A 22,290-nucleotide genomic window follows, 5' to 3' on the forward strand; every position below is an offset into this window, starting at 1 on the left:
AAATTAACCAGGCGTGGTGGTGTGCACCTGTAGTCTTAGCTACTCGAGAGGCTGAGGAGGGAGGATTGCTTGAGCCCGGTAAGTCGACGCTGCAGTGAGCTGTGATTATGCCACTGCACTCCAGCATGGGTGACAGAGCAAGACCCTGTCTCAAAAAAACAAAAAAAGAAAGAAAAAAAAAAAAAAGAAAGAAGGAAGAAAGGAAGGAGGAAGGGAGGGAAAGAAAAAGAGGAAAAAAAGGACACTAAGAGACAAGGAGAAAGATGGACCCACAGAAACTGAAAGACACATCACACCAGTGTGCATGCACGCGTGCGCACACACACACAGGTGGATTAGAGTCTTTGGTCTTCAAATGACTAAATGGCTGGCTGGCTGACTGAATAAATGAATGAGCAACCAGAGAGCCAGCAACCAGGAAAGGCAGATGACGGATAAGGAAAAGACATAATCAGATCAACCTTGCCCACCCACTCCAGCCCCGCTGAATGACCTTAGCCCAGTCTCATCCCATCTGGGCCTCAGTTTCCATTCTGAAAGGAGAGGTGGGAGGTGCACAGTTGTGTTTCCCGGACAGCCAATCTGAGCAACAGACAGGCTGACTCAGAGTCACAGGAGAGACCTGGGGGACAGACACCCAGATCCCAAACCCAGAGGCTCACAGTGGCTGAAGGAGGATGCAGCTCCTTCCACACACACCCTCCTGCAAGTGACAGACACCAGGCCAGCCTACTCTCCACACATGTTCACATGCAAATGCAACAGTGACAAGTACACAGCAAAGGTGGCCATCAGACACACACAAACATACATGCTTTCTTTTCTTTTCTCCTTTGAGACAGAGTCTTGCTCTGTCACCCAGGTTGGAGTACAGCAGTGCAATCTCGGCTCACTGCAACCTTCAGCTCACTGCAACCTCCAACCTCTGCCTCCCGGGTTCAAGCAATTCTCCTGCCTCAGCCTCCTGAGTAGCTGGGACTACAGGCATAAGCCACCATGCCCGGCCTAATTATTGTATTTTAGTAGAGTATTTTTAGGCCAACTTCGCCATGTTGGCCAGGCTGGTCTCGAACTCCTGACCTCAAGTGACCCGCCCACCTCAGCTTCCCAAAGTGCTGGGGTTACAGACACAAGCCACCACACCCAGACTACATGTTTTCTTTTAAGCATGCATACATGGACTCACAGAGATACAGAACACACAAGAACAGCCAGCCCTGCCATATGCATGTTGTCCCACACACGCACTCTCTGAGGCAGTGAGTTAGGCAGAGAGTGATATACAGACACACATGTAACACAGTGTGAGACCCAGAGGGACCCAGGGATAGGTGTACACAGAGAATTACACACACAACACAATAAAGACATACACAAAAGGCAGGGCATGGTGGCTTACGCCTGGAATCCCAGCACTCTGGGAGCCTGAGGTGGGTGGATCACTTGAGGTCAGGAGTTTGAGACCAGCCTGGTCAACATGGTGAAACCATGTCTCTACTAAAAATACAAAAATTAGCCAGGTGTCGTGGCGGGCACCTGTAATCCCAGCTGCTTGGGAGGCTGAGGCAAGAGAATCACTTGAACCCAGGAGGCGGAGGTTCCCGTGAGCCGAGATTGTGCTACACACTCCAGCCTGGGCAACAGAGCGAGACCCTGTCTCAAAAAAAAAAAAAAAAATACATACACAAGAGTCTGATATTCCCAACCACCCGGGACAAGTAAGCACATAACCAGCGTATGAACAGACACACAAACCCACACAATCAAGGGATACCGACAACAGACCATACTCTGTGGTAGACCATGAGGACCCCAGTAGGCATAGTGCTATCCTATGACACACAGAGCACACACACGCACACACACACGCAGATAAACTCCAACACGTGCACGATCTCCAGTCATTGAATTGACACCTCATCTGTCCTTTTTCCTCCTCCCCAGCTTAGTCAAAGATTATTCGGCCGTTAGGCTTCCAGAGCCTCAGAGGTAGAGGTCTGTGTGTATGTCTGGGAGGTGGGGGGTGGGGAGATGGCCTTGGTCACTGCGGAGCCACCTCCCCCTGCTGCTCTGGCCCCACTGCTGCGGGGGCTGCTATCTGTGAGCAAACTGTCCTTGGGGTCAGGGACAGCAAAGAGCCAAAGGTCAGGTCGATGCCTCCCCCAACTCCTCCCCCAGAGGCAGCCAGCTCTTGGGGGCAGGAAGCAGAAGGGACAGAGGAGCACAAATTCAGGTGTTCAAGCCCCACAGGGCCCACTGGCCAAGGAAAAGAGACTCAGTAAGAGGCGGACATGGTGCCTTTAATGATTAAACACAGCCAGTACCCCGCTTCCCGGGCAAGAATCAGACCAGTAGAAATTCCCCATACCCTAACCAGCCTTTTCCGGTTTCTCCTGGACCAGAGTTGGGGGAAAGGGTGGGCTTCAGAGAAAACCAAGGAGTATTCTCATCGCCATCCCCTACCCAACCCATGCCAAAGAGAATGGTGACGACATGGCCAACACGAGGCTGCAGCAGCCATCATGGCACATGGTGGCCCACTGACATTGTCACCTACCCAGTATGATGTCCATCAAAGCACCCAATGGGCCACAAAAGGTGTTACACAGAATGGTGGTCAACTTGGCACCTACTGTGCCAAGAAGTACACCAAAAAAGAAGTGAGCACAGCACCTAATGGGGGGCCAAAAAAGATGTCACAGAAATGCTATCACCATCACACCCAAAGGGCCAACCAAGATGGTGGCTATCAAACCATGCAGTGGATCAGCCAATAACATCAATGTAGCAGTCCTCACAGTATCCAGTGGGCCACCAAAATGTATCCATGGTGGTTATCACAGTACCCAATGGATCAACACCATGCCCACTGAGACAGCAGTCGTCACAGTAAGTAATAGACCCACCCAGATGTCAACCAACGGGACAAGCGAAGTGTCACCAGAAGTGATCAGGCCCCAAGAGCTTTGTGGTGTGAGCTCCAGCCATACCCACCACGTTCCCAGCCCCCGCTAGGATGCATTAAGCAGAGAGCGGGAATAAAGGCCCTGGTAGTAGACTCCAGCCTCCCCACCCTCAGCCCCGTAGCCCCCAAACCCCACGTCCAGTTTGGGAGGCGCTGGTGTCTGTTCTGACATCAGGTTGTTGATGGAGAAAGGGTGGTTGAAGTTGTAGGGCGCGTCTAGCTTCAGCTCCCCTGGGAGCTCCAGGCCAGTGAAATAGGGTGTGGAGGAAGGGGGTGAGCCACAGTCCAGAGCCCCCACATCTTCCCCACCCTGGGCCTCAGGCTCGGGGGCCGGAGGCGGGGGCTGGGGCGGGGAGGTGACTGTGGCCACGGGGGTGGTGGTTGAGGCAGCAGACCCTGTCCCGTTCCTAGTGGTGGTAGCAGCTCCACTGCCCCCTTTCTTCACCTTCTCCTCCAGCTTGAAGCGCTTCTGGCGGCGCAGGTAGCAGCCGTTCTCAAACATGTTCCCTGAGCTGGGGTGCAGGGCCCAGTAGGAGCCCTTGCCAGGCTTGTCTGGGGAGCGCGCCACCTTGACGAAGCAATCGTTGAAAGACAGCGAGTGGCGAATGGAGTTCTGCCAGCGCTGCTGATTCTCCCGGTAGTAAGGGAAGAGGTCCATGATCCACTGATAGATTTCACTCAAGGTCAGCATCTTGCCCGGTGCCTGCTGGATGGCCATGGTGATGAGCGAGATGTAGGAATACGGTGGCTTGGCGTGTGCCAGGGGCCGCCGATACCCCTTCGGCATCTCCTTCCCATGCACTAGCCCAGGACCCGGGGCCCCATACCCTGAGCTGCTGCTGCCACCACTGGCACCCAGGCCTGGGAAGGTGGGCCCCAGGGGTGCTGCAGGTGCTGGGGGTGCCAGGGGTCCTGAGGGCAATGGGGAGGCAGGGAGTCCCCCCGGGGGATAGGGAGAGCTTAGAGGGTTCAGGGTCATGTAGGAGTTGAGGGGGGCCATGGTGGGAACTGGGGTCACCGGAGAGTAGACCTAGAGGGAAAGATGAAAGGGGTCAGTGGGGTTCCACTCTGCTGGTCAGCGAAGGATCCCAGGACCCACTGCACATCCATCTGTCGTCCATCTTGCATCCTCTACAAATCCCTTCCATCATCACCTCTATCTGTAGAATGCGGTCTCTAAAGGTCTCTCCTCACTCCCTAGACATGCCCTTTCTGCTCCCCACTTTCCCACCCACCATGCTCCCATACACTCAAGGTCATCCTTTAAGTGATTCTCCAGGGTTTGGGACACCCAGGGGAGTCTCTGAAACCCTTTGAGGATGTCCACGAAGTCAAAACTATTTTCAAAATAATAGTATTTTTTTTTTTCGAGGCAGAGTCTTGCTGTGTCGCCCAGGCTGGAGTGCAGCGGCACAATCTTGCCTCAATGCAATCTCCGCCTCCTGGGCTCCTGGCTGATTCTCCTGCCTCCGCCTCCAGAGCAGCTGGGATTACAGGTGTGCGCCACCATGCCAGCTTTTTTTTATTTTTATTTTTTGTATTTTTAGTAGAGACGGTGTTTCTCCATGTTGGCCAGGCTGGTCTTGAACTCCTGACCTCGTGATCCACCCGCCTCAGCCTGCCCAAAGTGCTGAGATTACAGGCGTAAGCCACCGTGCCCACAATCCTGTTATTATTAGCCCTTTTCACTCTCTTTCTCATGAAGTGTACAGTGGAGTTTTCCAGAGGGTGTTGATATTTCAACAGAGAGAATACAGAAGCAGACAGGAGAATCTAGCTGTCTTCCACTGGGCCAAACTTGATTTGCAAAAATGGAAAACAGTCCCACTCTTTTGACTAAATTTTTTTGAAATTTGGTTCTTTTAATAGAAATGCTTTTACACTAACAAATGATTGCTATTTTTAAGTGAATTAATACATGATTTTAACATTTCTCAGTTTTAATTTTAAACACAGTAAATGTAGATAGACATAACCCACATCAACAGAAACTGTTTGGGCTCCTCAATAATTTTTTCCCACAGGGTCTCACTCTGTCACTCAGGCTGAAGTGCAGTGGTTCAGTCACAGCTCACTGTAGCCTCAAACTCTGGGGCTCAAGTGATCCTCCTGCTTCAGCCACCTAAGTAGCTGGGATTACAGGCGGGCATCACTACACCCGGATTATTATTATTATTATTTTTTTTTTTTTGAGACGGAGTCTTGCTCTGTCGCCCAGGCTGGAGTGCAGTGGCTGGATCTTAGCTCACTGCAAGCTCCGCCTCCCGGGTCTACGCCATTCTCCTGCCTCAGCCTCCCGAGTAGCTGGGACTACAGGCGCCCACCACCTCACCCGGCTAGTTTTTTGTATTTTTTTAGTAGAGACAGGGTTTCACCGTGTTCGCCAGGCTGGTCTCGATCTCCTGACCTCGTGATCCACCCGTCTCGGCCTCCCAAAGTGCTGGGATTACAGGCTTGAGCCACCGCGCCCGGCCACACCCGGATTATTTATTTATTTAGAGACAGAGTCTCACTCTGTTGCCCAGGCTGGAGTGCAGTGGTTCAATCTTGGCTCACTGCAACCTCCACCTCCCAAGTTCAAGCTATTATGTCTCAGCCTCCCAAGTGGCTGGAATTACGGGCATGCACTGCACATCCAGCTAATTTTTTTGTATTTTTAGTAGAGACGGGGATTCACCAGGTTGCCCAGGCTGTTCTCAAACTCCTGGTCTCAAGTAATCCTCCTGCCTCAGCCTCCCAAAGTAATCCCAGGACTTTGGGAGCTGAGGAGGGTGGATCACTTGAGGTCAGGAGTTGAAGACCAGCCTGGCAACATGGGAAAACCCGGTCTCTACCAAAAATACAAAAATCAGCCAGGCATCGTAGCACACGCCTGTAATCCCAGCTACTTGGGAGGTTGAGGCAGGAGGATTGCTTGAGCCCAGGAGTCTGAGGCTGCAGTGAGCTGAGATGAGATCGCACCACTGCACTCCAGCCAGGGCAACAGAGCAAGACTGCATCTCAAAAACAAACAAACAAACAAACAAAAAAAACACAGGGGTGCAGAGTCCTGAGACCAAAAAATTTAATAACTGCTGGTGTATTAGGTAAATCAGCAGTTCTCAATTTTAGTAATCATAGAGAGTTATTATAGGCCTGGCGCGGTGGCTCACGCCTGTCATCCCAGCACTTTGGGAGGCCAAGGCGGGCGGATCACGAGGTCAGGAGGTCGAGACCATCTTGGCTAACACGGCGAAACCCCATCTCTACTAAAAATACAAAAACAAAATTAGCCGGGCGTGGTGGCGGGCGCCTGTAGTCCCAGCTACTCGGGAGGCTGAGGCAGGAGAATGGCATGAACCCGGGAGGCGGAGCTTGCAGTGAGCTGAGATCACACCACTGCACTCCAGCCTGGGCGACAGAGTGAGACTCCGTCTCAAAAACAAACAAACAAACAAAAAACAGTTATCATAACTCTGTGATAATCTAACATATATGTGTAGCTCTTTTCAATCTTTTAGCTTATAAAATTACTGTATTTAGGCCAGGCATGGTGGCTCACACCTGTAATCCCAGCACTTGGGGAGGCCAAGGCAGGCGGATCACTTGAGGTCAGGAGTTCGAGACCAGCCTGGCCAACATGGCGAAACCCTGTCTCTACTAAAAATACAAAAAACAGCAGGGTATGGTGGCACGTGCCTATAGTCCCAGCTATTCAGGAGACTACGGCAGGAGAATTGCTTGAACCCAGGAGGTGGAGGTTGCAGTGAGCCAAGATTGCACCACTGCACTCCAACCTGGGCAACACAGCAAGACTCTGTCTCAAAAAGATAAATAAATAAATAAAAATTTAAAATTATTGTATTTATAGGTAAAAGTGTTTGAATATCAGAAATCACTTTTCAACCTAATATTATTTATCTATTTACTATATATCTTCAAATCTAAGACTTCTCTGGAAGCTGCAGCATTACTTTACGTATTAATACAAATGGGAAAAACAGTTAAAATCATTGGACACCACTGACTGTAAAATGCATCCCATTTTTGGAAATGTTCAAATGGGGGAAAAAGGAGGATCCTAGGTCAATGGAACATGGTAGATATTGCAATGCCTTTCTAAGTAACCCTCTGCATATTCTTTCATTCATTCAACCAATATTTATCAGTTAGCTGCTCCGTGCCAGGCACTGTTCCAGGCACTCCACAAGAATGGTCTCCTTTAATCTTGGCAACCGTACTATGGGAGGAGGTGTTATGATGATGCCCATTTTACAGCTGAGCTAGCTGAGGCCCAGAGAGGTTGTTGGGGTCACACAGCAAGAATGGGGGCAGAAGTGGGACTCTGCAACCAGGCAGTCTGCCTCCAGACCTGTTCCAGGTCACGCTATAAACGCAGTGACTAGGCGAGGTGCGGTGGCTAATGCCTGTAATCCCAGCACTTTGGGAGGCTGAGGTGGGCGGATCACTTGAGGTCGGGAGTTCAAGACCAGCCTGACCAACAGGGAGAAACCCTGTCTCTACTAAAAATACAAAATTAGCCAGACGTGGTGGCACATGCCTGTAATCCCAGCTACTAGGGAGGCTGAGGCAGGATAATTGCTTGAACCCAGGAGGCAGAGGTTGTGGTGAGCCGAGATCGTGCCATTGCGCTCTAGCCTGGGCAACAGAGCAAGACTCCATCTCAAAAAATAATAATCATAAAATAAAATAAAAGCAGTGACTAAGACAGAAATGCCTGCCCTCGTGATGCTAACAGTCTAGCAGGAACACAACAGTGAACAGAATATGCCAGGAAAACATAGGCATGCTAGAAGGTTGTTTCCTTTTTTTTTTTTTTTTTTTTTTTTTTTTGAGACAGAGTCTTGCTCTGTCACCCAGGCTGGAGTGCAGTGGCCGGATCTCAGCTCACTGCAAGCTCCACCTCCCAGGTTTACGCCATTCTCCTGCCTCAGCCTCCTGAGTAGCTGGGACTACAGGCGCCCGCCATGTCACCCGGCTAGTTTTTTGTATTTTTTAGTAGAGACGGGGTTTCACCGTGTTAGCCAGGATGGTCTCGATCTCCTGACCTCGTGATCCACCCATCTCGGCCTCCCAAAGTGCTGGGATTACAGGTTTGAGCCACCGCGCCCGGCTGGTTGTTTCTTTTTTTGTATCTACCTATCCCTTCTCAACCACTGTCTCACATCCTCTCTGCCCTATCCTCCATCTGGACCTTTCCCCACTGCCTCCTCTGAGGCCTGGGGTCTCATGGCACTGCGCGGGTTGGGGGAATGCTGCTATATGTAGCACTGGCTAGAGCCACCAAATGTGAGTTAACTGGATACCGCCTAGTCTTCTGCCACTGTAAGCTTTTTTTTTTTTTTTTTTTTTTTTGAGACAGAGTCTCACTCCATTGCCCAGGCTGGAGTGCTGTGGTGCCATCTCAGCTCACTGCAACCTCTGCCTCCCAGGTTCAAGCGATTCTCCTGCCTCATCCTCCTGAGTAGCTGGGATTACAGGCAGGCACCACAACACTCGGCTAATTTTTGTGTTTTTAATAAAGACAGGGTTTCGCCATGTTGGTCAGGCTAGTCTCGAATTCCTGACCTCAGGTGATCCTCCCGCCTCGGCCTCCCAAAGTGTTGGGATTACAGCCATGAGCCACCATGTCTGGCCCTACCACTGTCAGCTTCTGCAGGTCACAAGGTCCGGGGAGAAACGAGTCTTGCCAGGGTGGCTTAGGGAATCAGGGAGAGGGGGCAACCAACTCAACCCTAAGTCTGAGTTCCAGTGGAGAAATCCTCCGCTCTTTCCTTTTCATGTCTCTCCAAGGAGCTCTTTCATCACGTCTCTTTGAATCTCTGTTGGCTATTTTTGCCTTTGTGTTACCTGTCTCAGTACTAGTACCCACATTCCCCTCTCCCATCTCCCTCCCCACCCCGGCATTGTTTTCCCTTCTGTCTCCTCCCTAACCTCTTTTGCTCTTCCTCCCTACCCCCTACCCCTCCCGAGTCCTCTCCCATCTTTCTTTCCCCTCCATCTTGGCGCCTGTCTCTCTCTCCAGTCTTCCATCTCTTTCTCCCTTCCTTGGCACTCTCTCTCACTACCCGACTCTACCCCACTCCCCTCCCACCCCCAACTCCCACCTCTCTTCTTCCTTCAACCCATCTTCTTGTCATTTTTTTTTTTTCTGAAATAGAGTCTCACTCTGTCACCCAGGCTGGAGTGCAGTGACTCCACTCGGCTCACTGCAACCTCTGCCTCCAGGGTTCAAGCGATTCTCCTGTCTCAATCTCCCAAGTAACTGGGATTATAGGCATGTGCCACCACGCCCAGCTAATTTTTGTATTTTTAGTAGAGACGGTGTTTCACCATGTTGGCCAGGCTGGTGTTGAACTCCTGACCTCAAGTGATCCACCCTCTTTGGCCTCCCAAAGTGCTGGGATTACAGTCATGAGCCACTGTGCCCAGCCACCATCTTCCTATCAATCTATCTATCTATCCATCCATCCAAGCATTTATCTATCTATCTATCTATCTCCCTCCCTCCCTCCCTCCATGCCTCCCTTCCTCCCTTCAATGAATCCATTCCTCCTCACCCCAAGTCTCACAGTAAAATTGCAGCCACAGTTACTCCCTTCCCCCATGCAATCTCTCCCCCTGGTTGGTGGCTTCGGGTCCTCTCCCCAGAAAAAGAAAAGAGATGAGGTGAGAAGGTTATGGATTAGAGGGGTCCACCGAGTTTCCAAATCCCCCTATACCCCTACCCCCCATTTCTCCAACCCAGTCAGGCTCTCTGGTATTGCACAGTAAGACAGATAGGGACCCCAGGGCCCTCCTTCCTGGCTCCCCACCCACCCGGAAGTCCTCCTTGAGGTCCGACCTCAAGCACTCCAGCTGCTCTAATCCACCCTAGGCTTTCCCACGCCCCGGGGCTGGGATGAACCCCTGGTGTCCGGGTCTGAACCGGATCTCCCCTGCCAGGGTGGGGCTGAGATTGGGGGGAAGCCCTTGGGGGACCTGCACCCCCACACCAGGAGACTGGAATTTCTCCTCTTTCATTTCCTTATTGTCTCTGGAGAAGGGTGTGACAGGGAGCAGAGGAAGGCAGTGTGAAGCCAGAAGCCAAGTTTCTAGTCCCAGACCCAACCCAGGACCCCAGTGTTCTGCGTGCGGGGCTTCAGAGTTACTACCTCTAAAACAGGGGTGCAGCTAGACCAGCTAATCTGCAAGAACCTGAGACCAACAGGGATATCCCGGGATGGTAACTTTCCAAGTTCCTTCCAGACAGCAAGCTGGGTCACCCCAGCGGGAGGGTGCTATGGGCAACAAGTGGTTTGGGGACCCTCTCAGCTCTCAGTTGCTGGCTGAGTGTAGATATTTCTCTCCCCATTGTTCTGACCCAGGGGGAAGAGGTGGGCTCATTTGATGGGAAGGCTCGGGAGAGCCTCAGACAGTATCACCTAACCATTTCCATTCCTCTAAATATTGCCTCTTCCAAAATATTCCCCGAAATGCTGATTACCTCCAGACTGTACCTCTACTACTATTATTATTATTTTTTGAGATAGGGTCTCATTCTGTCACCCAGGCTGGAGTGCTGTGATACGATCACAGCTCCCGGCAGCTCGAACTCCCAGCCTCAAGTGATCCTCCCACCTCAGCCTCCCAACCAAGTAGCTTAGACTACAGGTATGCCTGAGTAATTTAAAAAAAAATTTTTTTTTTGTAAAGGCAGGGTCTCCCTATGTTTCCCAGGCTGGCCTGGAACTCCTGGGCTCAAGAGATCCTCCCACTTTGACCTCCCAAAGTGCTGGGATTACAAGTGTGAGCCACTGTGCCAGCTATCCTTCAATTTCTGACACAATTTCCATACAAATTGTCCTCTAAACTTGGATCTATTCAGACTGTGCCCCAAATATCAATTCCTCCTGCCTAGACCCCCATCATTTACTTAAGATGTGCCCCCAAAACAACTGTAGTTGGTTTGTACAATTGAAATCAAGTCCCCAGACTGAGTTCTCCAGAGGCCCAGCTGGGATCACCCCGACTACCTGGAACCCTCCATTTCCCACCTGGGTCTCTGCCTTCCCCATCTCACAACTGATACCTCCAGTCACCCTGCCTCCACCTCTCAACACTCCCAATCCCTTCCCCAGTTGGCCCTGCCTCACCCCACGTGCACCTCACACCTCCCCAAACCCAGGACTGGCCCCTCCCAGGCACCCTGCCAAGCCCTGAAGGCCTGGGGATCCAGGAGTCCCACCCTACAGTTTCAAGCCCCAGACTCAAGACTCAGGCACACTGGGGGCCCCACAGCCACCAGATCTTGACTCCTTGGAGAACCCAGCCATTCCCGCCCCACACCCCATCTCAAGTCCACAGTCCCCTTCCAGGTTAGAAGTCCAAGTGTCCAGACCCCCATAATTCTCAGACCGAGACCCCAACCCTCAGCCCCCACAACCTCACAACGTTGATTATAGAGTGAGGTAGCTAAGGTGCAGGGGTCGTTGCAGCAAGAGGAATGGGGGTCAGACTTGAGGAAGGACTTTCTGTCTGTCCGGGTGAGGGAATTAAGACTATGCCCCCGCCCCCTACTCCAGGAAAGCCTTGTCTGAGGTGAGACTGGATGAGAATTTTAGCAATAGCTGGAGGTTGCTGGTTTGCGGGGGAGCAGGGGAAGGTGCACAATCTAAAACTCTTCATCTTCCGATTTGGGGAGTCCCTGCTGAGGGTCATGGGTAGGGATTGCGGGGGGATGGAGAAGATCGGCCCCTCTCCTGCCAATGTGAATGGCCACATCTTCTGCTCTCAGATGCCCAACCCTAAGCCACCTGTTGTTTCACCTCCCAAAACGAAGCTTCATCTCTGAGCACCCCCATCTCTTACCCCTGAGCACCAATCCCTATTTCTGACCCTACCTTAGATCACCAGCTGATCCTTACCCCGAACCCCAGTTCTTTAACACTGTGTGCTGGCCCTGAGCTCCCACCTCAGTCTTCCCTTAATGGTGACTCCTCCTCCATCTTTTAGTCTTTCTTTCCCTCCAACTTTGAACCTCACATCCTGAAACCCCCCAGTCTGTCCCCTACCATGGAACTCTAATTCCTATTTTTGGTTTGTTCATATAAATCCCTTGCTTTTTGGGGCCCCAACACCTGGCTCCCACGTTTAAGGTGTGACCCGACCCTTGGCTAAATTCTCCTGACTTCCATTTTCAAGCCCCGGCCGCGGCGAGGCTGCCCAAACAGCGCTCCCATCCATGCCTCGTCCCGGGTCCCTGACTTCCACACCTGGTCTCCGTGTTCCCAGTTCCTCGGCTGCCCAACTAGACGCCTTTGCCCCCATTTGAACCCACAACCAGTCCCTGCTCCATGTGAGCCCACACCCCGATACCTGCCCCCCACTTCCCGCTCCGCCATCCCCGAGGACACACCTCGCCCGCCTCCGGGTAGTAGCTCCACTCGGCCAGGTCATGGGCCTCCATCTTCACCGAGCCCAGCATCCCCCGGGCTTGTGCCCCCACCCGCCCCCGCTCCGGCCCCGGGGGAACGGAGCGCTCTGGATCTCTCCGCGGGCACGGCCCGAGCTCCCACCGGCGCCCGCCCGTCCGACCGCCCGGGGTACGCCTGTCCCGAGCGCCGCGGGAGGCGGCCACGCTTTATAGCCGGGACACCCCCGCCCTCGCCCGCCCCGGGCTCCCCTCCCGCCTCCCCGAGGGCGGCGCGCTCGGACTGGGGCGCCCCCTGCGGGATCGCCAGGAGACAGACCTCAGGCGCCGGGGACCGCAGCCCCGGGACGCGACAGCTGGGGGTGATTCAGGAGTGAGGGAGCAGCCGGCAGAGACGCTGCAGATACCAAGGCCCCCGAGGGCAGAACTCTAGAGCCTTTCTACCTCAGGGGGTTTCATCATCTCGACATGAGAGGACGAAGAGCCAGAGCCCTGCATGACCGTCGCGGAAGAAAGGGGAATCAGAGAGCTAGGGCCACTATGCGACTATAAGGACTCGTAAGAGGTCTCCGAAATCACATCCCCATTCGACAGACAGGAAGACTGAGACTTCCGACGGCTAGAAATGCTTCAGACTTGACCAGGCGCGGTGGCTCATGCCTGTAATTCCAGCACTGTGGGAGGCCGAGGCGGGCGGGCGAATCACTTGAGGTCAGGAGTTTGAGACCAGCCTGGCCAACAGGGTGAAACCCCATCTCTTACAAAAACTAGCTAGGCGTGATGGTGCGTGCCTGTAATCCCAGCTATTCGGGAGGCTGAGGCAGGAGAATCGTTTGAACCTGGGAAGCGGTGGTTGCAGTGAGCCGAGATCGGGCCGCTGCGGTCCAGCCTGGGCGAGAGAGCGAGACTCCGTCTCCAAAAGAAAATAAAAAGAAATGCTTCAGACTGTTGAAAGAGTTAAGAACAAAGGTGGAGGGGATCGGGGCCTCTCCGCAGACCCCATTAGGGCAACAGATCACCTCCCCTCAAAGACCCAGGAGCTTCGCTGCCCGGACTCCCCCACTCTCCAAGACCAGCCAGCCGTCCAGGGACTCAGTACTACTGAGAACTCCATTTCCCAGAATGCTCTAGCGCCCTATCCTCCCTGTGCCGCCGAAGGGACTACATTTCCCAGAAGGCCTAGCGCCCCAAGCCGGAAATGAAGGGGCCGCTCGCCGTAGTAAGGAGGCGGGCAGAATGCCGCTCTCACGGGACGAGGCATGGGCGGGGTCGGACTGTGCTCTGGACTCCATTTCCCGGCGGCCCTGGGTGTGGGGCGCGTGCGCACAGTTCCCGGCGACGAACGGAAGATGGCGGCGGCGGTGGCGGAGTCTAGGAAGAGGCGCTGCTGAGGGGGCGCGAGGGGAACGGAGGCCAGAGCAGCGGTGAGCGGGAGGCGGCGTTTGGGCCCGGAGACGAAGGGAGGAGGCGCCTAAAGAAGCAGGGGCGCGGGCGGGGAGGGGGTCGCCGTGGGAAGAGGGGAAGAATGGCTTTCGCGACCCATGTTTCTTCCCCTGCTCGGGACCCTTCCTTGGCTCCCTAGTGCCCTCGAGGCAAAGTTCCAACGTGGCCCTCCGGGTGCGTCCGCCCCGCAGACCTCGCCTGCTTCGACTCGGCCTTTTTGCTTCTTCCCCACCTCTCGCGGCCGCCCTGGCCTTTCGGTTCCTTAAACTTGCCATGCGCTTTCCCGCGTCGGGGATTTTGCACAGGTTGTCCGCTCTGCCCGCAACATCCTTTTACCCATTCGGCCTGGCCAACTCCCATTCATCCTTCGAGTCTCGGCACCAACGTCACTTCCTCTGCGAAGCCCTCCTTGCCTACCCTCCATCCCAAAATCCGCCTGTTAAATGCTCTTGTCCGTCTCTGTTTCTTCATATCACGTGTGTTCTAATTTATCAGACTCTTATCTGTGTGCTGTTTTATGATGTCTGTGACCGTGTGTTTCATGAAGGTAGGGACTAGGTTTGTCTCTGTCGCCACTGTGTTCCCAGCACAGCGCCAGTCACGCCGGAGACGCCCAGCTAATGTTGGTTGAAGGAATAAAAGATACTCCTAGAGCCAGTCTGGGGAAACAGGGTAGTCATCAGATTCCCGGGTAGCAGTGGGGCAGGGTACCACTTCTTAACGAGTACCTCGAGAGGAAAGAGGAACCAGTGATACTGTTCATCACAGCAAAAGGCTACACGCATCCCAAATGTTCTTAAACAAGAAGATTGGCTGAAAGAAACTGTAATACATCCACATAAGAAAATAGTATGCAACTCTAAAAAGGAATGAGGTAGATAAAAGGAATTGATGAAAATCTCCATACACTGATATAGTGGTCGCCAACATATATTAAGGGAAAACAAGTGAAGTGGAAGTTAGTGTTTATTGTGTGTGCTTTTTTTTTTTTTTTTTTTTTTGGAGACGGGATCTCACTCTGTCGCTCATGCTGGCACGATCTCAGTTCACTGCAGCCTCCACCTCCCTAGTTCAAGTGATTCTCCTGCCTCAGCCTCCCGAGTAGCTGGTATTACAAACGTACCCCACCACACCCAGGTAATTTTTATATTTTTAGTAGAGATGGAGTTTCACTGTGTTGGCCACTCTGGTCTTGAACTCCTGACCTCAAGTGATCTCAGCTCACTGCAACCTCTGCCTTCCAGGTTCAAGCAATTCTCCTGCCTCAGCCTCCTGAGTAGCTGGGATTACAGACGCATACCACTACGCCCGGCTAATTTTTGTATTTTTAGTAAAGATGGGATTTCACCATGTTGGTCAGGCTGGTCTTGAGCTCCTGACCTCATGATCCACCTGCCTTGGCCTCCCAAAGTGCTGGGATTACAAGCGTGAGTCACCGCTCCCGGCCCTATGTCTGCTCTTTTCGTAAAAGAAAGGGAAATATGTATATATGGGTTTTTTCTTTTCCTTGTTTTGCATAAAATCTAGCTCCTGCAGGAGAATTTTATATATGTGTTTAAAAAAAAAATCATAAACCAAAAATCAGTAAGAATGAAACAGCAAAATATTTTGGTTGATCTGGATGTATTATCATCATGAAAAAAGTGGAAATGTTTGTTATGAGGTTTTGTTTTTGTTTTTTGAGGCAGAGTCCCACTCTGTGGCCCAGGCTGGAGTACAGTGGGGTTGGGATTACAGGCGTGAGCCACCGCGCCCAGCCTGTTTTTTTATGTTTTGACTGGGGATGGCATACTGCCGGTTGTTTGGTGGCCAGGATCCTTGGCTTACGTAAACAGACCTGGGGGTGAAAAACAATTCCTTTCAGATAAACAGTACTGTAGCATAGTGGTAAGGAAGATATGCAGCCTTGCTGCTGGCTCTGCCTCTTACAAGCTGTGTGCCTTTGATCAGGTCACTTTACTTCCTTGGTCTTCAGTTTCCTCATCTGTAACATGAAGATTAAAAATAGTAACTCCCAGCCTGGGCGACATGGCAAAACCCTTCTCTACAGAAAGTACAAAAATTACCTGGGCATTCGCCTGTAGTCTCAGTTACTTGGGAAAGTGAGGTAGGAGGATCGCCTGAGCCTGGGAGGCAGAGATTGCGGTGAGCTGAGATTGCGGCACTGCACTCCAGCCTGGGCAACAGAGTGATACCCTGTCTCAAAAAACAAAAACATAAACCTAACTCATGTATATTAATTCTAATATATACATATTAATTTATTTAAACCTTGGTATCTGAGGTTTAAATGAGTTAATATGTATGTATTAGAACTGTGGTCAGCACATGTTAAGTGTTTTCTCTCTCTTTCTCTCTCTCTCTCTCTATATATATATATATTTTTTTCCTTTTTTTTAATTTGAGACGGAGTTTCACTCTTGTTGCCCAGGCTGGAGTGCAATGATGTGACCTCGGCTCACTGTAACCTCCACCTCCCAGGTTCAAGCGATTCTCCTGCCTCAGCCTCTTGAGTAGCTAGGATTACATGTGCCCGCCACCATGCCTGGTTAATTTTTTTGTATTTTTAGTAGAGATGGGGTTTCACCATGTTGGCCAGGCTGGTCTCGAACTGCTGATCTTGGGTGATCCACCCGCCTTGGCCTCCCAAAGTGCTGGGATTACAGGCTTGAGCCTCCGTGGCTGGCTGTGTTCAATATATATTAACTGATTATTTTTCTTTTCTTTTTTTTTTTTTTTTTTTGAGACAGAGTCTTTGCTCTGTCACCCAGGCTGGAGTGCAGTGCCCCGATCTCGGCTCACGGCAAGCTCTGCCTCCTGGGTTCACGCCATTCTCCTGCCTCAGCCTCCTGAGTAGCTGGGACTATAGGCGCCCGCCACCACACCTGGCTAATTTTTTGTATTTTTAGTAGAGACGGGGTTTCACCGTGTTCGCCAGGATGGTCTCGATCTCCTGACCTTGTGATACGCCCGTCTCGGCCTCCCAAAGTGCTAGGATTACAGGCGTGAGCCACCGCGCCTGGCCTTTTCTTTTCTTTTTTTGGAAAGAGGTTCATCAGATCCATGCTCTGTTGCCCAGGCTGGAGTACGGTGGCCCAGTCATACTTCAGTACAACCAGGCTCAAACAGTCTTTCTACCTTAGCCTCCAGAGTAGCTGGGACTAAAGGTTCATGGCAATATGCTTGGCTAATTTTTTTTTTCTTTTTTGAGATGGAATCTTTCTGTGTCTCCTAGGCTGAAGTGCAGTGGCATGATCTCGATGCCCAGCTAATTGTGCGTGTGTCTAGAGATGGGCTCTCACTGCATTGCCCAGGCTGGTTTCAAACTCCTGGCCTCAAGTAATCCTCCTGCTTCAGCCTCCCAAAATGTTGGGATTATAGGTGTGAACCACTGCACCTGGCCGCCTTTTTTAGTTTTTAGGCCTAGTCTAGTCCTGAACTCCTGGCCTCAAGCCATCCTCCCACCTAGACCTACCAAAATGCTGGGTTTACAACTTCGAGCCACTATACCCATCCTATTTTTCTTTTCTTTCCTTTTTTGTTTTTGTTTTCTTTTTTTTTTGGGACAGAGTCTTGCTCTGTCATGCAGGCTGGAGTGTAGTGGCGCAATCTCGGCTCACTGGAACCTCTGCCTCCCCGATTCAGGTAATTCTCATGCCTCAGTCTCCCAAATAGCTGGGATTACAGGCATGCATCACCATGCCCAACTAATTTTTTTGTATTTTTAGTATAGACTGGGTTTTGCCTTGTTGGCCAGGCTGGTCTTGAACTCCTGGCCTCAACTGAGCTGCTCACTTTGGCCTCCTAAAGTGCTGGGATTATAGGAGTGAACCACCACACCATGCCTTAAAAAAAAAAAAAAAGACTTGTTAAGTGCAGTAGTGAGAAAGGGGGAAAGAGTAGAACAAGTATAGCTATTAATTTTCAAGGATTCAAGAGTGAAAGGGCAGGAATACTGAACCCAGTGATTGGGGGGGCCGTTTGGCAGGAGTGTTCATTCATTCGGCAGATGTTTATTGAGCACCTACTAGGTGCCAAAAAGTGAAGAAACAAAGTCACTGTTCTAGGCTGGGGGGCGATGGCTCAGACCTGTTAATCCCAAGCACTTTGGGAGGCCAAGGAGGGTGGATTGCTTAAGCACAGGAGTTCAAGACCAGCCTGGGCAACATGGCGAAACTCCGTCTCTACCAAAAAATGATTTCAAATAAATAAATCACTGTCCTCGTGGAACTTATAAATATGTAGTGTGCGATCATGATAAATGCTGTGGAGAAAAAGCAACACAGATGGAGATGGAGAGGGAGTTGAAATTTGAAATACGGTCATTGGGGAAGGCCTTCCTGCAGAGATACGTGAGTGGAGTCCTGAAGGAAATGAAGAGGGAAGGAGTTGTGCTGATATCTAGGAGGAGGAATATTCCAGGCAGAAGGAAGAGAGGCACAGAGTCTTCAAGGAAGGGGCATGTTGGGCATGTTCACGGGACAGCAAAGAGGCCAGAGTGAGTGGAGCAGAGAGCTCGGGGAGAGGCAGTCAGAGGAAGAACAGGCCAGATGCCATAAGGTCTTGTAGGCCTTGGAGGGGACATTGGCCCTAACTCTTTGCAAGATAGTGTGACAGGCAGCAGGGAAACTAGCGAGGAGGTTGGCTCATCATTCATTCAGCGGACACCTATCATGTGATACTACTGTGACTAGCTATTGTGTAGTTCCTTTTAAAAAATGTATCATTTTCGGCCGGACGCGGTGGCTCACGCCTGTAGTCCCTGCACTTTGGGAGGCCGAGGTGGGCGGATCACCTGAGGTTGGGAGCTCGAGACCAGCCTGACCAACATGGGAAAACCTCGTCTCTACTAAAAATACAAAAATTAGCCGGATGTGGTGGCGCATACCTGTAATCCCAGCTACTTGGGAGGCTGAGGCAGGAGAACTGCTTGAACCTGGGAGACGGAGGTTGCGGTGAGCTGAGATCGTGCCATTGCACTTCAACCTAGGCAACAAGAGCAAAATTCCATCTCAAAAAAAAAAAGGATCATTTTTCATCCTCCTGAGATTATGTTTTTTGGCATGTTTGTTTGTTTGGTGTTTTTTTTTTTTGAGACAGAGTCTCGCTCTGTTCCCCAGGCTCATGTGCAGTGTGATCTCAGCTCACTGCAAGCTTTGCTTCCCGGGTTCATGCCGTTGTCCTGCCTCAGGCGCCCACCACTACACCTGGCTAATTTTTTTGTATTTTTAGTAGAGACGGGGTTTCACCATGTTAGCCAGGATGGTCTCAATCTCCTGACCTCAGCAATCCAACCGCCTTGCCCTCCCAAGTGCTGGGATTACAGTTGTAAGCCACTGTGCCCACCTTATTTTGTTTTTGAGACAGTTTCTCCATGTTGGTCAGGCTGGTCTCGAACTCCCGACCTCAAGTATCGTAATTGTTATTAACAGTTTATGCAATAACCTTCAGATCTTTTGCCATGTACATAAAAATAACAGTATACTTAGCCAATGTTTACTATGTATACTAACTCATTTAATCCTCCAAATAGTCTTGGGAGGTAAGCCCTGTTACTATCCCTGTTTTCTAGAAGAGGAAACTGAGAGCCAGAGAAATTCAATGTCTTGCCTCAGGTCATTCTGTGTATGCATGAACACATACTTGACAAAAATGGCTTGAACTACATGTATTGTCCTCTAACGCAACAGGCTGTCGGGGACATCTTTTCATGATAATATATTAACATATTGAGATTCACCAATTTTTTTGTGTGTGTGTGATGGAGTCTGTCTCTCTGGCCCAGACTGGAGGAGTGCAGTGGCACAGTCTCAGCTCACTGCACCCCTCCGCCTCCAGGGTTCAAGCGATTCTTCTGCCTCAGTCTTCCGAATAACTGGGATTACAGGCGCAGCTAATTGTTGTGTTTTTACTAGAGATGGGGTTTCACCATGTTGGCCAGGCTGGTCTCAAACTCCTGACCTCAGACGATCAGCCAGTTTCGGCCTCCCAAAGTGCCGGGACTACAGGCATGAGCCAGGGCGCTCAGCCTCACCAATTTTTTTTTATGCTGTTTCCTCTGCTGGTTTTTGGTTTATCCTTTCAGATTTTTTTTCTTTTTTAACATATATATATTTTTCGCTTTTTTTTTTTTTTTTTTTTTGAGACAAGGTCTCACTCTGTGCAGTGACCCGATTTTGGCTCACTACAGCCTCTGCCTTCAGCTCCCTGAGTAGCTGGGACTACCAGGCGCGCCACCATGCCCAGCTAATCTTTGTATTTTCTGGAGAGACAGGGTTACACCATGTTGCCCAGGCTGCTGTCCAACTCCTAGGCTCAAGCGATCTGCCTGCCTCAGCCTCCCAAAGTGCTGGGATTACGGACATGAGCTACTGCACCTGGCCACATTTTTCTTTTTTTTTTTTTTTCTTTTTTTTTTTTTGTAAAACAGAAACATATAGTCAACACTGTCTTCAGCTTTGCTTGTTTTCATTTAATATATGCAGTCTCTGTCAGTGTCTAGAGACTGTTCTCATTTTTTTTGTTTTTTTCCTTCCTTTCTTGTTATAGTTTCATAGTCTGTTTTTTTCCTTGTAATATAAATTTATATTTATATATTTTCTTTTTCACTTCTTTTCACAGGTGTTGGAGTTCCGTGGTCTTTCATTATGTATGTGTATAACCGTGTTTTTCAGCCAGTCTCCCTGTTTGAGGGCACTTGGATTGCTTCTCGTCTTTTGCTATTATGAATAGCTGTGTAATTGATATATCCTGCTATGTTAATCATTCCATAATTTTGCCAGTGTGACTGTGTTAGATGCCTAAAAGCCCCCTTCCTCCCTTTTAAAAACAGCTTCGGCTGGGCGCGGTGGCTCAAGCCTGTAATCCCAGCACTTTGGGAGGCCGAGGCGGGTGGATCACGAGGTCAGGAGATGAGACCATCCTGGCTAACATGGTGAAACCCCGTCTCTACTAAAAATACAAAAAACTAGCCGGGCGTGGTGGTGGGCGCCTGTAGTCCCAGCTACTCGGAGGCTGAGGCAGGAGAATGGCGTAAACCCGGGAGGCGGAGCTTGCAGTGAGCCGAGATCGCGCCACTGCACTCCAGACTGGGTGACACAGTGAGCCTCCGTCTCAAAAAAAAATAAATAAATAAATAAAAATAAAATAAAAATAGCTTCATAGTGTTCCAGAGAGTGGCTGAAACATAATTTATTGAAGCAGACCTTTTGTGATGTATTGAGTGCCGACTGTGTGCCTGGTATTCCTCAGAGCTATGTTTTTGAAAGTTTGCTCTGGGCCAGGCACTCTGGTTCACGCCTATAATCCCAGCACTTTGGGAGGCTGAGGCAGGTGGAACACCTGAGGTCAGGAGTTTGAGACCAGCCTGGCCAACATGGTGAAACCCTGTCTCTACTGAAAATACAAAAATTAGCTGGGCGTGGTGGCATGTGCCTGTAATCCCAGTTACTTGGGAGGCTGAGGCAGGAGAATCACTTGAACCTGGGAGGCGGAGGTTGCAGTGAGCCGAGATCGCACCACCACACTCCAACCTAGGTGACAGAGCGCGACTTCATCTCAAAAAAAAAAAAAAAGTTCACTCTGGTGCCCAGTCCAGAGCATATTCCAGGTGGAGAAAAGGGAAGCACGGAGACCTGTAAGGTGGCTGTTTCATATTCATGTGGGCCATCGTTCAGCAGGTGTTTGTGGTTGGCCCACTCTGTGTAAAGCACTAGAGGTGAGGCTTAGACTTCTGGCTCTGCCTTGGGAGATGTCAGTCTTCCCCAGGTTGCAGCCCCCATGCACACATGCATATGCCAGAGACAGAGCCTGGAGGGGAGAGGGACTTCAGAAGGCCTTACTGGGGAGGAACAGGCTGGGAAGGAGGGTTGAGCCCTTTGTAGATGTTCGGGTGACAATCTAGCCAAGCCCATCTGCTGGTCCCCTGAACTTGATCCATCCTCTTCTTTCCCAGGGACAAGCTGACGGCAGCCATGGCGAGTGGCAGTGGGGACAGCGTCACCCGCCGGAGTGTGGCATCACAGTTTTTCACTCAAGAGGAGGGGCCGGGAATCGATGGCATGACCACCTCAGAGAGGGTGAGTGTGGCGGGCAGGGCTTGGAATGAGGAAGCACAGCCCCTGGCTTTGGACAGTCTTAGGTGGCAGAGCCCTGGGAGTGCCGAGGGGACTGGACTGGGCTGGCACTATCCCCTGCCCCTTCCTTTCCTTCCAGGTGGTGGATCTTCTGAACCAGGCGGCGCTGATCACCAATGACTCAAAGATCACAGTGCTCAAACAGGTGAGAGCCCCGGGGGCATCCTGGGCTGAGCAGGTGAAAGGGAGGAGGCTGGGAACCTGAGAAAGAAGACACTAGCAGTAACACCAGTGTCTAAATTTACACACGCAGTGTGTGCCGGCCACAGTGCTCAGTGCAGGCCTCTGCTCTTCTAGTTCTCATGAAAGCTCTGTAAGGCAGGGTAATTTCATCC

At 51.1% G+C, this 22,290-nt stretch overlaps 2 protein-coding genes across 3 annotated transcripts in view; one reads left to right on the forward strand and one right to left on the reverse strand.

The window, feature by feature from the left end:
* Positions 1-2,279: 2,279 nt before the first annotated feature.
* On the reverse strand, positions 2,280-12,570 carry FOXA3 (forkhead box A3). Its single transcript, XM_007997263.3, has 2 exons — positions 12,363-12,570; positions 2,280-3,995 (listed from the first exon to the last, which is right to left on the reverse strand). The coding sequence occupies exons 1-2, from the start codon at positions 12,429-12,431 to the stop codon at positions 3,012-3,014; spliced, it is 1,053 nt and encodes a 350-aa protein (XP_007995454.1). The 5' UTR covers positions 12,432-12,570; the 3' UTR covers positions 2,280-3,011.
* Positions 12,571-13,681: 1,111 nt separating this feature from the next.
* Positions 13,682-22,290, forward strand: part of SYMPK (symplekin scaffold protein) — a 48,809-nt gene continuing 40,200 nt past the window's right edge. Inside the window, exons 1-4 of one of the 2 annotated variants that reach the window (XM_073016271.1) lie at positions 13,728-13,801; positions 14,826-14,957; positions 21,775-21,898; positions 22,035-22,100. In XM_073016271.1, coding sequence (XP_072872372.1) covers positions 21,794-21,898; positions 22,035-22,100 — 171 coding nt within the window. In that variant the 5' untranslated portion in view covers positions 13,728-13,801; positions 14,826-14,957; positions 21,775-21,793. Of the gene's footprint in view, positions 13,802-14,825; positions 14,958-21,774; positions 21,899-22,034; positions 22,101-22,290 lie in introns of both variants that reach the window. The other variant, XM_007997258.3, reaches the window with a different exon arrangement.

Source organism: Chlorocebus sabaeus, chromosome 6, assembly GCF_047675955.1.
Source record: "Chlorocebus sabaeus isolate Y175 chromosome 6, mChlSab1.0.hap1, whole genome shotgun sequence".
In the NCBI taxonomy this organism is placed as follows: Eukaryota; Metazoa; Chordata; class Mammalia; order Primates; family Cercopithecidae; genus Chlorocebus; species Chlorocebus sabaeus.

Bases quoted from the DNA above. Each gene is read 5' to 3' on its own strand.
- FOXA3 (XM_007997263.3), bottom strand. From the start codon at position 12,431: ATGCTGGGCTCGGTGAAGATGGAGGCCCATGACCTGGCCGAGTGGAGC. The intron at 3,996-12,362 runs GTGTGTCCTCGG...CTTTCCCTCTAG, and splicing joins ACTACCCGGAGGCGGGCGAG to GTCTACTCTCCGGTGACCCC.